At 38.7% G+C, this 17,398-nt stretch overlaps 1 protein-coding gene across 1 annotated transcript in view; it reads left to right on the top strand.

Moving 5' to 3' along the window:
- HADHA (hydroxyacyl-CoA dehydrogenase trifunctional multienzyme complex subunit alpha) overlaps positions 1–17,398 on the top strand; it is a 29,539-nt gene that overhangs the window by 6,129 nt on the left and 6,012 nt on the right. Inside the window, exons 2-13 of the mRNA XM_079792675.1 lie at positions 926–967; positions 1,061–1,131; positions 2,658–2,791; positions 4,774–4,912; positions 6,045–6,164; positions 7,033–7,135; positions 7,764–7,886; positions 8,346–8,464; positions 10,755–10,811; positions 12,506–12,615; positions 13,046–13,180; positions 15,531–15,702. Of these exons, the coding sequence (XP_079648801.1) occupies positions 926–967; positions 1,061–1,131; positions 2,658–2,791; positions 4,774–4,912; positions 6,045–6,164; positions 7,033–7,135; positions 7,764–7,886; positions 8,346–8,464; positions 10,755–10,811; positions 12,506–12,615; positions 13,046–13,180; positions 15,531–15,702 (1,325 nt within the window). The remainder of the gene's footprint in view (positions 1–925; positions 968–1,060; positions 1,132–2,657; positions 2,792–4,773; positions 4,913–6,044; positions 6,165–7,032; positions 7,136–7,763; positions 7,887–8,345; positions 8,465–10,754; positions 10,812–12,505; positions 12,616–13,045; positions 13,181–15,530; positions 15,703–17,398) is intronic.

Here is a 17,398-nt window from a genome sequence, read left to right as displayed (position 1 = left end):
AGCACCAGCTTCCCTTCGGCACCCGGGACCCCAGCTGGCTTCCTTCTGGCCCCAGCTTCGACAGGAAGGACGTCCAGAAGACGTCTGGTCTAATTAGCACATTACCCTTTTATTATTATAGATATTCACTAGTGCCCCTTGATTTGATAACATTGGAAACTCCATCTCTCCATAAAAATGTAAGCAGATGTGGCTAAGGAACATATTTGAAATACATTTGGAACTGACATTACGGATTGTTTTGTAGATAACTTATTTCTTAGTGTATGCATTTTCTATTGTTGCCATAATAAATTTCCACAAACTTAGTGTCTTAAACAATGCAAACACTAATTTATTCTCTTTCAGTTATGTCAGAAATGAGTCTCACTGGGCTAAAATCAATGGTGTTGGCAAGGCTGTGTTCATTCTGGATGCTGTAAGGGAGAATCTATTTCTTTGCCTTTTCTAGAGGCTGCCTGCATTTCTCGACTTCTTCAAAACCAGCAAAATGGGACCAAGTTCTTTTCATGCTGCCATCTCTCTGGTTTTCTTTGCCTCTCTCTTCCCTTTTGTGATTACATTGGGCCCAACTGGATAACCCAGGATAATCTTCCTATATTAAGGTCAGCTAATTAGCAACCTTAATTCCATTTGCAGCCTTTATTCCCCTTTGCCATGTAACCTAACATATTCACAGTTACTAGGGATATGGGCTTTTTTGAGGAGCTATTCTTCTACCTCCCACATTTAGTATCCAGATAATCATATGACCTGGTAATTGAAACAAACAAAAGATATGGTAGTGGTCACAATAATAGCCTAGAACACATTGTTCTAATTTTGTTTTTTTGTTGTTATAAAATCCAGCTTTGTTATATATAACAAGTACTACAGAAATACTGTTTTGTAAAATAATTAATTTTGAAATCCCTTTTTCTTATAGGTTATATTTGCCGCAACTTTACAGGATCCTCTGCTTTGCTGGGTAAGTTTAATTTCTTGTTAACATGTTTAGATCACTTTTCAGATTTATTTTGCAATAAAAATGTTTACAAATAAATTTTTCTTCTCTTTTTAGCCAGAGCCCATATTAACTATGGAATCAAAGATGATGTGGCAGTTATTCGAATTAACTCACCCAACTCAAAGGTACCTACTTTAACTTGCTGCAGTTTATTTCTACTAACTGCATTCATGAATCCAGTCTGGAATGGGAAAGAAAGAAATCCACCAATCTGGCAGTAATCTTATCATATAAACTTATACTTTTGATAGTTAAATTAGTTAGTTTGACAAGTTGCCCAAGGAATAGAGTTTTCTGAAGCAGAGGTCCTTAATCAAGAATTCCTTCTAGTTGCCCTAGCTGGTTTGGCTCAGTGGATAGAGCAGCCTGTGAACTAAAGGGTCCTAGGTTCGATTCCGGTCAAGGCACATGCCCAGGTTTCGGGCTCAATCCCCAGTAGGGGGCATGCAGGAGGCAGCCAGTCAATGATTCTAATAATTGATGTTTCTCTCTCTCTACCTCTCTCCCCTTTTCTCTCTGAAATCAATATATATATATATATATATATATATATATATATATATATATATATTTTTTTTTTTTTAAAGAATTCTTTCTAGTTGACCTTAGGTGTCAGATTATAATCAAGGATTATTAAAACTAGCCTTCTGTCATAGTAGAATGATGACTTATTAGATAAGAACCAAAATATAAGCTTTGTTTATAAGAATCAAACTACCCATCTTAACTATGAGGTTACTGAATCTGGTTTCTTCATTACCTGCTTGACATTAGTTATTATCTATAAGTTAGGTGAGTTAAAAGTGGTTGTTAAGCTTCCTGAGGGACATGAATGACTTGGTACTGTTCACATATTGGACGCCAAGTTCTGTTCAAAGTGGAGCTTTATTTGTTTTGGGCAGCTTCAACAAAGCAGATAGCATTAATCCAATCTTTTGCCAAGAGGAGCTTTATTGCAGGAGCTCATGGTTTTCCCCCCATCTAAAATTGGTGTAAGGGTTTTACATTCAGAAATCTTGTTACCAGAAGCCCAGCTGAACTAGGAAGACCTAGATGGAAGCAATGAACAACTATCACAAATTAAGGAAAACATGAGATAGTTCCCATTTCTAGAGTAAATCTTGGCACTCACTGACCAGTGATTCAAACTTAAGATATTTTTTCAGAGTTTTCTAAGTTGAACATTTTTCATGAACACAAAAAAGTAACAGATGGCTATTGTAGGGAAATTTAAAACTATAAAGAAAAAATAATTGTTTATATTCCAAACCCAAAAATAACTACTTTTTAACATTTCATCCAGTTTCAACAGTGTTTATGAAATTAAGATCATACTGTATAGTATCTAATTTTGATTCTTTTTTCCTTAATGTTATATAAATTTTTTCCGTGTCAGTAAATGTTTGTAGACTTATTAGCCAGGCTGAGTAGACCTGTTTTTAAAGGGTGGTATGCTTATAGTTGACTGAATAGAAAGCTACCGGGTATTAGTTGTTTGTTTGTTTTTTCCCTGACTCCCTTTCTTGCTTCTAACAGTATGTTTCTGGTGGAGAAACATATTTTCTACCATCAAAACAGCATCTGATAGTGACTTGCACATCTGGTTCTTCAAATTTACACCCTTAGATTTATATGTATCTCTCTTTGACAGGTAAATACACTGAATCAAGAACTACAGTCAGAGTTCATGGAAGTAATGAATGAAATCTGGGCCAGTGATCAAGTCAGAAGTGCTGTCCTTATCTCATCAAAGCCAGGTTGCTTTATTGCAGGTGCTGACATCAAGTAAGTTTTACTAAAGTTGATGTAAAAAGAGGGGCTTCTTGCCTAAGCCATGTAAGACTAAAAATAGCCTTTTCTTAAAGCAGTTCAAATTCCTATCTCAGTAGAATAAAAATATTATAAAATTAAGCTAACAATGAGATGCAATTTAAAAGTTTGAAAAATATCATGTTAGCAAGCCCTTGGAGAAATGAGAAAGTTAATATATTACTAATTGGAATGCCAATTGTACCGCCACTTTGGAGAGCAATTGGCAGCATTTAGTAAAATTGAAAATACATGTACCATAAACTCCAGTGATGCCTCTTCTAGTTATATATGCTAGACAAATCCCACCCTTCTGTTTAAGGACCCATGCACAAGGATGTTCAGTTCTGTGTAGTTTAAAATAGAATTTGAAATAAGCTAAATGTCAGTCATTTGGGAAATGGATAATTAAAATGTGAAATATTCACATGATAAAATACTACAAAACAGTTCAAAGGAATTAACTAGATCCACAGCATAATATTACAGCTCAAAAACATAATGTTCAGTTAGAAATAAAAGGCAAGTTATAGAATGTTTCCTACAGCATATAGTTTATGTAAAGGTTTTTAAACCATACATGAAATATTCTTTTTTCTTTTAAAAAAATATATTTTATTGATTTTTTACAGAGAGGAAGGGAGAGGGATAGAGAGTTAGAAACATCGATGAGAGAGAAACATCGATCAGCTGCCTCCTGCACACTCCCCACTGGGTATGTGCCCGCAACCAAGGTACATTCCCTTGACCGGAATCAACCTGGGACCCTTGAGTCCGCAGGCCGATGCTCTATCCACTGAACCAAACTGGTTAGAGCTGAAATATTCTTTATATTTTTTGTGGACACAAATAAGTAGTTGCTCTGAAAGGATACAATACAAACATGAAAATGGTTGTTTCAGGGTAAATGAAGTGGCTGGTAGGACTTGAGGTTGTCAAAGGGAACTTTACTGATGTAACTAATTCTTTTTTTAAGTGGTAGACTGTATACCTGTAAAACTTGTTTATAATTCTTTAAGACATATATAAGGAGAAGAAATGATTTCTTAGTGTTAGTTTAATGGGTTAAAATGTTAACAGTTAATTCTGACAGAATAGGGGTATTTGTTATTCTTTGTACCTTGGGCAATGTTGGCCAATATTATAGGCTTAATAATTTGCACTTAAGGTGTTTGTATATTTTTAAACCTTGCTGTAACATTGTGTACCCATTTTTGTTGGTATAAGTAAAAATTTATAAATACTCTGTTTAATATTTTTTAGAAAAAGATTATGTGTATTAGTGCTTTGTTTTCTAGTTCCGTTATTTGGGACTCCTGAGACACCAGTATACCTGGCAGTAGCTAGCTACATCCATAAGAAAATGCTTTAGCTTCCATAAGGCTAGTTGAGCAATTTCCAGCGTATAAAATGACAGAAAATAGTTGTCTTTGGTCAAAAGTACAAAATTCACAACTTAAATGTGATCAGGAGCAAAGTAAGTAGGAAATGAAGCAAACTGAAATTAAAGGGCATGGTTTACGTTATTGCAGTAGACCTTTTTTGATCGTTAGGGGATCTATTTAAGATTTTAGATCCCTCTAAACAACTTGAAAGCTTTTTTCCCCCTGCAATTTTGATTGCTATTTAATCTGAAAGCTACCTCATAGTGGAAATATTTACTAGAAGATGGTATTCTCATGTTCAGAGCTTTATAATATAATGATTTGTTATAGAAGCGAAAATAAATTGTTTCATGTTCTCTGGATCCAAAAACTTAACACTCTTTATTGAAAGATGTCACTGATATTAGTGCTATCTGAGGCAGATCCATACTTAAACTTGTGAGTATTTGAAGATTCACCACCACGTATTGATATGTGATAGGGTTGAGAATATAGTAGATGAAGCATTTAACAAAGTAGGCTACAGTTTCATCTTTGATTTGTTTCTGTTCTCGGCTTTCATGTTTACTGCAGCATGATAGCCTCTTGCAAGACCCCTCAAGAGGTAACACGGCTTTCACAAGAAGGACAGAAAATGTTTGAGAAACTTGAGAATTCTCCAAAGCCTATTGTGGCTGCCATCAGTGGATCCTGCTTAGGAGGAGGACTCGAGGTATGGGTTTCTTACAGAGTCACCGTTTAGCTCAGTGTTAGGCTTCACCCACTGTCAACGTTTAGGCTACTGTTTTGCCTGAGAAAAGTTCTCAGAGAATCAGCTTTCTTTTTAGTTATCCAACTTCTGGATCTGTTTTAATCCTTATTCTCAAGGCACATAGCATGCGAACCAAGTGTGATGTTTTCATTTTAAATTGAGAAGATTTCAGCAAGATCTCTTAGATGCCTTTCAATTCTAAAATCCTGGTTAAAGTTTGCAGGGCAAAGATTCAGAAGTGTAATGCATGCTCATGAGCTAAAGTCTAGTTGAGACACACAAAGCATAATACATGCTTAAGGGCTTTGTGAGTAGAAAAGGTGGTAAATTTTAAAAGATTTGAGAGAAGAGATGCTTATTAGACCAGAGCATGTAGGGAAGAAGAAAAGGAAAAGAAAATATTTATCGAGCATTTCTCACATGCTGGGTTCTATGCTAGCCACTTTCACAACAATTAATTAAGGAAAGCTTTGCCTGGTCCTAAAAGATAGGCAAAATTTCATTAACCAGAACTGGGGGTGCGGGGGGCAGGCATTCCATATATGGTGAGGTGTGAGTAAGGGATAAGAAGCCTATGAGGACATCACAAATAGAACTGCTTGATTGAAAAGGAGAGTCTGTAGGGCAGGGGTCCTCAAACTTTTTAAACAGGGGGCCAGTTCACTGTCCCTCAGACGGTTGGAGGGCCGGAGTATAGTTTAAAAAAAACTATGAACAAATTCCTATGCACACTGCACATATCTTATTTTGAAGTAAAAAAACAAAACGGCAAAAACACCCGCATGTGGCCCGCGGGCCGTAGTTTGAGGACGCCTGCTGTAGGGTAATGGGCTTCTTAACCTGGGCTGCATATACAATTGTGTGTACATTTTTCTATCGAGAGCTTCCATAGCTTTCAGCAGATTTTTAAGGAAATCTTCAGCCCAAAAATTAGGGGAAAGTATGAAATAAGGCTGGAAAGGTAAATTGTAGAAAGCATTAATTCTGTGGGCACATTCCTGGTCTAAAGAAGTAATCTTTAGACCCTCACAGATCCTAAGGTGTTATAAGATTACATTTTCTAACATTCCAATTTCTTTTCATTTGTTTGAAGCTTGCCATTTCATGCCAATACAGAATAGCAACAAAAGATAAAAAAACAGTATTAGGTACCCCTGAAGTCTTGCTGGGGATCTTACCAGGAGCAGGAGGCACACAAAGGCTACCCCAAATGGTGAGTTTTAAGACTCTCCCCCACCCTCCCTATGAACTTCAGAACGTTGGTACTTTGGTAATACAAAAGGCATGATATTGAATATTCATTGTAGGATTTAGAAACCAAATAAAATATGAATATTTAGGATCAGTAGCAAATTTTTATTCCTGGTATTTATTTTTTCTATTTATTTTTTAATTTATTTTTTTTCAGTTTCTTGGATTAAAATTATTAATCAAGGTTCTTTGTTAGTCCCCGAGGAAGGATAAAGATAAATAAGAGCCCTAACTGGTTTGGCTCAGTGGATAGAGCATCAGCCTGCAGACTGAAGGGTCCCAGGTTTGATTCCAGTCAAGGGCATGTACCTTGGTTGCGGGCACATCCCCAGTAGGGGGTGTGCAGGAGGCAGCTGATTGATGTTTCTCTCTCATTGATGTTTCTAACTCTCTATCCCTCTCCCTTCCTCTCTGTAAAGAATCAATAAAATATATTTTTTAAAAGATAAATAAGATACATGTCTTGCCTCTTTGAAGCTTATAGTTTAATCAGCTCCTTCTCTGCACAGTAACATCTTAATCAGTTTTGCAAATTCATGGGTCATATTTCCTGATAAATATAAGAGGCAGACCTTTCCCCTGATTTGGATGATCTCATTGTTGTATTCTATAGAATCAAAAGAGGCCGATTGCATAAGTTACCTAAATGTGTATTAGTATTAAAAATTAGTATTAGTATGTAAAATATAACTGATTGATAAATAACAGTGGTTTGCCTTTCCTCACTTTAGTATTTATTTTGCTCAGTTGAAGGTTTTGTAAACTTGACAATTTGTAATTGTCAGTCTGATGTTTTTTGCCCTATGTTCTGATCCTTGCTTGCATGTTAGGTGGGCGTACCTGCTGCTTTTGACATGATGCTGACTGGTAGAAACATTCGTGCAGACAGAGCAAAGAAAATGGGATTGGTTGACCAATTGGTGGAACCGCTGGGTAAGTATTAGCATGCCTCAAAGTTGGGCCTTATGAAATTATTTATTTTCTTAAAGAGTTAATATCTTGCATATTGGTTAGAGTGGACTCATACTCTTAGGAATGAGTCATCATTCTGAAGAGTGAAGTTTTCTAAAAATTATAATACTGCCCAGCCAGCAAAGCTCTGTGGTTGAGTGTTGACCTATGAACCAGAAGGTCACAGTTCAATCCCGTTTAGGGCATGTGTCTGGGTTGCAGGCTCGATCCCCAGTAAAAAAGCGTGCAGGAGGCAGCTGATCAATGATCCTCTCTCATCACTGATGTTTCTATCTCTCCTCCTTTTTCCTCTGAAATTAATAAAAATATACTTAAAGTAATAATAATAAATAAACAAACAGCTATCCTCCTGTTGTTGATTTCTAGTTTCATTTTGTTGTGGTGAGAGTACAATTAGTCCTTATTTGCAGTTTCCCCATCTGTCAGTGCATAGTTCATGATGCCTCCACCCACCAGTCTCTGATCTGACGTGGAAAGCTGTGCTGAAAGTGGGTGCTAGAGCCTTTGGCTTTGGCATGCCTAGGTTTTGCCTACCTGGGACTGATCTAAACCTGATTTGCCTTCCAGTCTCTTGTGTTCGTTTTTGCAGGACCAGGAGTAAAACCTCCAGAGGAACGGACAATTGAATACCTAGAAGAAATTGCAGTTACTTTTGCCAAAGGACTAGCTGATAAGAAAATATCTCTAAAGAGAAGCAAGGGATTGATGGAAAGTGAGTGTGTTATTAAAAAATAAAGGCAAAGCTTCTTTCCTTTATTTTAATTTTATTTGCTGTAAATTTTAAGTGAGGATAAGGTAAATGCATTATTTTCTGGAAGCATAAAGTTAACCTTGAAGGATATAACAACTCTGCTCTAGGGTCAAGTTCTGAACCTTATACTCATAAGTTAAAACCATTTTTTTAAACTTTTTATTTTGGAACATTTTAAACATTAATACAAAAGAATTCTGTAACAGTGTATATTAGACTATTACAACGCCCAGCTGTAGCACTTATCACATAATGAAGCTGTTTGAAGATGTGCTTAGGTGGAAATGTAGATTTTGCATGTCAGAGTAAAGAGCAATTCTTTCAGGTAGCTAGAACTATTGAATTTTTATGGAGTTTATAGAACAAACTAGCGAGAAATGCTTATTGCCAATAAGTATCTAAAAGCTTTTTACCTTACAGAATTGACATCGTACGCCATGGGTATTCCATTTGTCAGGCAACAGGTTTACAAAAAGGTGGAAGAACAAGTACGAAAGCAGACCAAAGGCCTCTATCCTGCACCTCTGAAAATAATTGACGTGAGTCTTTTCCCCACTCAGATTTCTTATGTTTTCCTCCTTCGTATCACACAATACTCTTTAATAGCATAATACTCTTTATGGCCATTCTGGACTATGTATGCCAGTACAGAAGTTCTTAATTCTGCTACGAAAGTACTTACCAAAAATAAGGGAAGAAAATAGCAAGCTGTAAGGATTCATATAAATTGGAATACTTGGGGATAATTAGTGCCAGGCATATTTATTAGTTGATGAGTTTAAAACTGTCAATTATAAACCAGGATGGAACCTATGTCATATCAATATACCAATATATCAAGGCCAGTAAAATATTGAGCATTTATAAAGAATTGAAACAAAACTAATGGCTATATTGTATCCTTAGTCAAAACCAGTACCTACAGTGTCCCATTGACTTTCCCATTGCCATAATTATAAAAGCGATGTAATGATATAGAGAAGTTCTGAAAAGAACAAAGAATAGGTGAAATGATCTTAGGGTTGAAGAAACTTCTATCTAAAGATAGACTTTAGCCAAAACCGGTTTGACTCAGTGGATAGAGCGTCGGCCTGCGGACTGAGGGGTCCCGGGTTCGATTCCGGTCAAGGGCATGTACATTGGTTGTGGGCACATCCCCAGTGGGGGGAGTGCAGGAGGCAGCTGATCGATGTTTCTCTCTCATCGGTGTTTCTAACTCTCTATCTCTCTCCCTTCCTCTCTGTAAAGAAAATCAATAAAATATATATATATATTTAAAATAAATAAATAAAGATAGACTTTAAAACAGAGCACTCCGATTTGGAAAGTCTAAGATTAAGAGAGCATGTAATTAAAGACCTCAAAATTGGAGAATGGATTAGCCAACAGATATATTTTGAACAGAAGACACCAAAGAACATAAAATATGAAACATGATCCCCTACCTCCATTCATCTCACAGTCTGGGCTGGGGAGATTAGACATATATATGTGGTAGGCAGATAACAGTGTGAGGGACATTATAAAGCAGCATAGGCTTATTGCCAGATACATGGGACGGAGGAAAAATGCTAAGTGCACAGAGGAGGGAATGATCACTGTGAACCAAAGAGGTCAGGAAGAGCAGGATTTGACCTGAGCCCTGAAAAATGGGTAGAGAGTAGGTGAAGGGAAAGTGGTGCCAGGTTAAAAAAAAAAAGAATACACACATGTTTAAATTAATATCAAAAGATATGTTCTTGAGTGTCACTATAGGCAGAGGGAAAGGAGAGGGGGAAGGGAAACAAGGAAAAAAAACAATATGATAAAATTAAACAGAGGTAGTAAGTTATAAGGAAATGGACTGTCTTTTATTCACTGTTATAGCCCCAGGGCCTGGAAAATGTCTAGAACACTCAAAACTGATTAAAGGATTGATTGAATGAACAAATGAAAAAAAAAAAAAAAAAAGAAAGTGGTGCCAGGTTAGGTGGGCATTTTGAGCAAAGTTTCAGAAGGTGGGAAGCACCATGCTCTTCAAGGAACTTGGTTGAGATTAGGTTTTGTAGGAGGACAGTGACATGTCTGCAGAAAGGCAGATCAAAGCTAGATTTCAGAAGGTTGGTCAGTAATGAATGAAGAAATTTGTTCTGGCCCTGGCCAGTTGCTCAATGGTTAGAGTGTCAGCCTGCACGCTGGAGGGCCACGGGTTTGATTCCTGGTTAATGGCACATACCTGGGTTATGGGTTCGCTCCAATCTAGTCTTTAAAAACTAAGGACACTAGCCCTGGCCAGTGTGGCTCAATTAGTTGGGTGTCATCCTGGTCACTGAAAGGTTGCTCGTTCAATTCCTGGTTGGGGCCCATGCCCGGGTTATGGGCTTGATCCCTGGTAGGGGTTGTGCAGGAGCAGCCGATAGATGTTTTGGTCTCACATCAATGTTTCTCTCTCTCTGTCACTCTCCCTTAAAAATCAAATAAACCTTTCTTTAAAATGAGTAAAGAAAGAAGCTAAAAATAAAAATTAACAACACAAGGCCCGGCTGGCTTGGCTCAGTGGTTGAGTGTTGACCTGTGAACCAGGAGGTCATAGTTCGATTCCCGGTCAGGACACATGCCTGGCTTGCTGGCGCAATCCCCAGTGAGGGGTGTGCAGGAGGCGGCTGATCAGTGATTCTCTCTCATCATTGGTGTTTCTATCTCTCTCTCCCTCTCCCTTTCTCTCTGAAAGCAATTTAAAAAATATATATGTTTAAACAAAAACTAAAAACACTAGCAATTTTATACAGCATTCTCGTACATCTCACCGATCCACTTCAACAGTGAACAAGTATTTTGTTTGTTTTTTAGGTGGTAAAGACTGGACTTGAGGAAGGGAAAGATGCTGGCTATCTCTCTGAATCTCAGGTAAAGTTTTTTCTTTTGATTTTTGATTATTAGATATAAGAAAACCAAAGATCTAAGGATGTACAAAACTGAAAAAAGAAAAAGTATACAAAGCCTCGTAAAACATTTCGTCCAGCGGCTACCATTTTTTTCTGATTAATCTCAGTAGGCAAGTAGATGCAAGAAAACCTGATGGTCCCCACTATTTGAACTTGCTCTCAATAACGAAGGTATAGCAAGGAAGAGCAGGGGCAGAGTTTCAATCCTTTCAGATGAATAGTTTGGACATTTTGTTCTGTGGTCGGTCTGACTTTATTGTGATAAAATGAATACATTGATAGAAAAGTATAGTCCTTGTTAGGGCCTAGTGATAAAACTTGGAATTAGAAAATGAAAGGAAGTGGGGTTTTTTGCACCCACTAAAAAAAGAGAAAGAAAAAAAAATTAATTTTAAAAATAAATAAATGAAAGAAGAGAAGGGATACAGGAACCAGCCTTGCCCCTTTTACTTTCTGAGTTGGTGATACGGCAAATTTAAGTGGTTTGGGTTGTTTGTAAGTTCTAAGCAATCATTGAAGAATGAGTGCTCTTTGATGATAGGACAACAGGTATGGGAAGAGCTTAGGACAAGTTCCAGAGAAAACATGTCTCTACTTATTGCTTACTGCAGTGCACTTCTGATTTATTCTTTTCCATCAGCAAAATTGAAGCACATTTTATGCATCAATAATTGTCCACCCTGCATGTATTGTACTCAGTATTTCCTGTCTATTCTACTTAGCACAACCCACTAAATTCATGAACACTGATGGATTCCTACCCACACTTTGAAAATCACTGGTTTATTGAATCACTACTAAATCAAGATTAGTAAAGCATTGATTCTCTAGAACAGTGCTTCGTGTTTTATGAGGACATGATAGCAACTTTATTAGAGGGATTCCTTCTTTGGAATACTATTTGAAACCTTATAATTATAACAATAAATTCTAGTGATATTGGTGACGACAATAGCTAACATTGAGACCCTAGTCATTTTACTAGTGTTCTCATTTAATCCCCACAATACTGTTAAAATAGGCATTGTTTTCCCATTTTAAGGATGAAGAAAGCTTCACAACTGGGAAATGGCAGAGCCAGGATTCAAACCCAGTTCTGTCAAACGCAGACTCTAAAGCTCATGCCCCTCACCACTAAGTTGAGACTTGTTCTCCATAAGTGGTAATATGCTTTTTAAAGTGGTAGGTCCCGTGTGGGCCACCTGCTACAGTGGAAAGGGAACTGGAGTTGAAAGCCATACTGCTTGGGTTTAGGTTCCATTTCTGCCACTCTGAGACAGTGTGACTTGGAGCAAGTTCATTTAATTTTTCTGGGCCTCCTCTTCCCTATCTTTAAACTGAGAGCGTTGCTTGAAATGATCATGAAGATCCATTTTGGCTCTGACATTCTAATGCCATGAAAAAGGTTACCATGACTCTAATGTAGAGAATAAGCTCAGTTATATTTCAAAGCAGTAGTCAGAAAGTGTTGCAGATGAGAAGAGTAAAGAGAAGACACATCCATAGGAGACAGATGCCAGTACCGGCACCGCTGGGACCCCGAGGACCTGTGGCTTTGTTTGTGTTATCTCTGTTCCCCAGAGAAACCAAACTGAAGGAATCCATATCACCGAGACTGTGGAGTTCTACTTTGTCTTGTTCTTTTGTACATTTCAGAAATTTGGAGAGCTTGCGATGACCAGAGAATCAAAGGCCTTGATAGGGCTGTATCATGGTCAGGTCCTGTGCAAGAAGAATAAATTTGGAACGCCACAGAGGGAGGTTAAGTAAGTTAAACTCTACCTAGGAAGCCCTTGTGGATTTCCCCACATCCTAAGCTTGTAGACGTCTTTGATGAAGATCTACAGAGCTTGATTTATGTCTTCAATCTTGCCATAAACTACCTCTGTCCTGAGCACATTAGATCCCTATTCCTACCAAGAACTTTTTGGCTTTCTTTTCAGTGATCTCGGCATGATTGAAGATCAATATGATTCGGTCTTCTTGGGTAGACCAATTCTGTAGACCTAATGGATTTTTTAAATTTAACTTTGAAAATCAGTCATTTATTAAAGGTGTATGTTTATAGATTATTATTTGAAATACCTTATTGTGTCTGCTTTAGTTGGTTTATGGATGATAACTTGGGCATCCTCCTACTTTTACGGAAATGATTAGAAGTTGTTTACTAGAAGTCATTTTCTCCTTGCCTTCCAGGAACATCGCCGTTCTTGGTGCAGGGCTGATGGGAGCTGGCATTGCCCAAGTCTCTGTGGATAAAGGCCTAAAGACTACACTTAAAGATGCCACGCTAACCGGGCTGAGCCGAGGACAGCAACAAGTGTTCAAAGGGTAAGCCTGCTTTCTGCCATTGCCAGGAGTTAGAATGGTTTTTTGTGGGGTTTTTTGCCATCATAGATTCCTTTTTGCTGAACATGATGAGTACTAGATGCTCCATAGTTGAGCTGTGTTTCCTTTGATCTTGTTGTAGTTGTTAATCCTCACCCAAGGATATTTTTCCATTGATTTTTAGAGAGAGTGGAAGGGAGGGTGAGAGACAGACAGAGAGAAACATCAATGTGAGAGAGACACATTGATTGGTTGCCTCCCCCAGGGATGGAGCCTGCAACCGAGGTATGTGCCCTTGACTGAGATTGAGCCTGTGACCCTTCAGTCCAATTGTGGAGGCTCTATGCACTAAGCCAAACCGGCTAGAGCTGATTTTTTGAAATGCTAATTCCTTCCTTTACTTCATGTTGTCACAGATATTATAAACCATTAGTATTAACAGACTCTGTAGTCTTTGAATGCAAAAGAAAAATCTTTATCAGATATTTTTAAATGACATTTATTTTGTGCTTTGGTATCAGACTGAAAATTGTGAATTTGGTAGTTTCCATGTAGTAGCTTATTGTTGTGGACTGTCTTTGTGGAAAGGACTGAGGTTAGGGATGAGGAAATGCGCAGTAACTGCACATTGAAGGTAGCACTGCGACCAGAACTCCTGAGCCTTGTTGACTGGCGTGACCGTGGAGAAGCAGTTAATTGATTTGGTTCTGCAGTGTCTGAGGCTTTATAGGACTGTCTCCATCTTACCTCTGAATTAATAAAGAGTAAATATTATTCTCCCTCTGCTCACCTGACCCTCTCCCCACACACACTTGCTGCCTGTTTTGCAGAGGGGAATAGTGGAGCAGCAGCTTCTCCAGATGGGAACTGGTTTCAGCTTAGTTCTCTGCTCCACTGTAACGGACAAGCTGGCTGCACTTAGCTGTCCTGCCTGTGACTTTTAGCTGAGTGAGCATTTTTTTGTTTCTCAAGTAGATTATATAGCTTAAAGCATGTTTTTACCCCTTTTCTGCAGAGACGCTCATATATTGCTACCAGGGACCTGGCAGATTTAATCATTTTGGCAGATTATTTTAAAATAGCGAGGAGTTGGAGCAAAAGAAAGGACGTGTGCTACACATCAGCATCGCTCTGAGACTAGCCTGCCAGCACCCCACAACATTTCATAGTCACCCAATGAGAAACTGCCACTCTGGAACAGCTTCCTCCCCTGGATCTCTTTTGGGTCCAGGTGTCCTGGTTTCCCTTTTGCCTTAGAAACACCAGGCTCCGGTGCATGCCCCTCACCATACTGCTGATTTGGGACCTACATGGATCCTGCCCTCCCTCAAACCGGCTATGGCATTTTAGTATGCCCTTTCATAGGCTTTGGAATTAGAGCAACTAATAATATTTTGAACTCTGACAAGTGTATTATTTGCTGACATGGTTGTCAGAAACCAGGAGGTTTGAGCCCATACTTTTAAGACTTGCATACTTCTTTGAACTTACCTTGTGGCTTTAATTTTTCTTTTTGGTTAAGGAAATTAGTGAAGGGGCTTTAGCTTCATTCTTCATTCAGAGGAAAACTCTAGGTCGTTTATTCTGAAAATGTGGTCAGATGAAACCCTAAGAGAGCCTGTTTTCCTTGGCAACGTATAATAATAAAAGCGTAATATGCTAATTAGACCGGACAGCCCAGCGACCTTCCGGATGACCTTCCCGATGAAGATAGGGCTGCAAGGGCCAAACCCCTTGCACGAATTTCGTGCATCAGGCCTCTAGTAAAAAATAATCAGATAAATGTTTGAGTAGCAGAAATCCTTTTAGCTCTCAGTGGGAAAGAAGAAACCTTGAGTTAATATTTTATGTGATCAATACAATATGCTACTAGGTATTGACTGGAAAGTGGGTTAAGAATATAAGAAATAATTCTTGGTCTCTGTCCTCTAGAAGATTATAAACACAGAATAACCAAATGATATATAAGCAAGTATGAATCCATATGGTCTAGGACATGGGTTGGCTGAGAGCTGCTCTTAGTTTTGCCGTTCTAGTATTTGTGTTTACTCCTCATGGCAAAACTGTCTTATGAATGATACAGTTTATGTAAGTTGGGCACAGGGAGGCATCTTGTAAGAGAAAGAATGTGGATTTGGGGGTTACCTGTCTTTGAATCCTTATGCCCTAGGTACCCTAGTACCTAGTTCTTTGACCACAAGTCGCTCTGAGTCTTTTTGAGCAAGTCAGCTCCCTCAAAATGGGAGTAAGACCTCACAGTGTTGGTGGAAAACATAATATACTCTCTGGCCCATGGACAGTCGATAAATGTGTTTCCTACTCTTCCCTTTTGACTAGAATTTTTTTTTTCTAGATTGAATGATAAAGTGAAGAAGAAAGCTCTGACGTCATTTGAAAGAGACTTCATTTTCAACAACTTGACTGGGCAGCTTGATTACCAGGGTTTTGAAAAGGCCGACATGGTGATTGAAGCTGTTTTTGAGGACATTAATCTTAAGCACAAAGTACTGAAAGAAGTAGAAGCGGTAAGTAAGGGACCTGTCATACTTGAATCCTAGTATAGTGAGTGGAGGACACAGATATGGGGTTTAAAGGAACTACAGGAAACTCATTGTTCTTTTTATAGGGATCTTCATTTCCAAATCTAAGTTTTTATGTGCGCTTATGCACACTGTATGTTGTAAATGTCAAATCTAATTCCTATGGGAAGAAAATCAAGTAGCTTATTATCCTAAACACGGGGTTTGTTAGCCGTATGTGGGAGTTCAGTCATCCAAGCATACAAATAACCTCATGGAGTAGAGGCAGATTTCTCACCATTTTGGGTTGACCGTAAGCCATAACAAAAGTTCTTCAGGTCTAGACAGCAAAGGAAATAGGGAGAAACAATTTCAACAGGCAGGATTCAAATGCCTGCTTTGTGGAAATACTGCTTTAAAATATATATATATATATATATATATATATATATATATATATATATATATATATATATATATATATATATATTGATTTCAGAGAGGAAGGGAGAGGGAGAGAGAAATAGAAACATCAATGATGAGAGAATCATTGGTCAGCATGCCCCACACAGGGGATCGAGCCTGCAACCCGGGCATGTGCCCTGACCAGGAATTGAACCGCGACCTCCTGGTTCATAGGTCAATGCTCAAGCACTGAGCCATGCCAGCTGGGCTGCTTTGGTCTTTATCCCAAATGCTCTATGTCACCAGTTCTTGAGATGGGATGACATAAACAAAACAAGTACTTGTAGTATAAAGAAAGAGCCCAGAAAAGAAGAAATGGCAGTAATCCGGGCACGAGATAGAGCCGAGACCTAGACTAGCCTACAGTTAGACAAACAGAATGTAGGCTAATAAATGATGTCAATAAAATGGCGCTAACTTGACAACACTGTAGGTGTTTTGAGTAGTGGGCAGTACTCTTAGATGACCGTCTAAACCCACCCCTTTGACATTCTTCACAGTCCTTCTCTCCAAACTTCTCACTGTCTTGGTTGTCCCCTTTAGTATCTTCGTCATGTCTCAGTGCTCTGTTGCCATAGGACAAACCACGGAAAAACAATTCACAGTTCTGCAGTTTGGATAGGGCTTCCTAGAGGCGGCTGGTCCTTAATCATGTGGTTTCACTCAGCCTCACTCACATGACTGCATTCAGCGGAAAGCTTGGTTGGAGCGCCTCCACGTGGCCTGCCTCTGCTGGTGGCCTCCCTCACGTAGCAGTCCAGCCAGAACTTCTCTACGGCACGGCTGCTGCCTTCCAAGAGAGCAAAGCAGAAGCTACTGGGCTTAAGGCTAGACCTGGAACAGGCAGTCACTTCTGCTGCATTCCATTGGTCAAAGCAAGTCACAGGCCAGCTCAGATTCGGGGAAGGGGAAATAGACTCTCCTCTGGATGGGAGGACCAGCGGGCATGTACCAGAGGGGAAGAGTTCTTGCCAGCCATCTCTGGAGACATTGGTTTGTTCTTCATGGAGAACTTTGCCACCAGCATTAGACACTGTACCACCGTATTGTAACGAGACTGTGGTAGCTTTCTTAGAGTTGTGCTCTGCTGTCAACTCACAGAATACTTTTGATGAACTAAAATCATGGGATCTTTATCACAGGATCACTGCCAATTCAGGTCTTGTTCATCAGGTGCCTATTTAGTTCTTTTTTCCCCTCTTTAAAAAATCTTAATGCAATACTTTATCTTTATCCC

Source organism: Cnephaeus nilssonii (assembly GCF_951640355.1).
Source record: "Cnephaeus nilssonii genome assembly, chromosome: 15".
Classification (NCBI taxonomy): domain Eukaryota; kingdom Metazoa; phylum Chordata; class Mammalia; order Chiroptera; family Vespertilionidae; genus Cnephaeus; species Cnephaeus nilssonii.
This window is presented reverse-complemented; position numbering and strand designations above follow the sequence as displayed.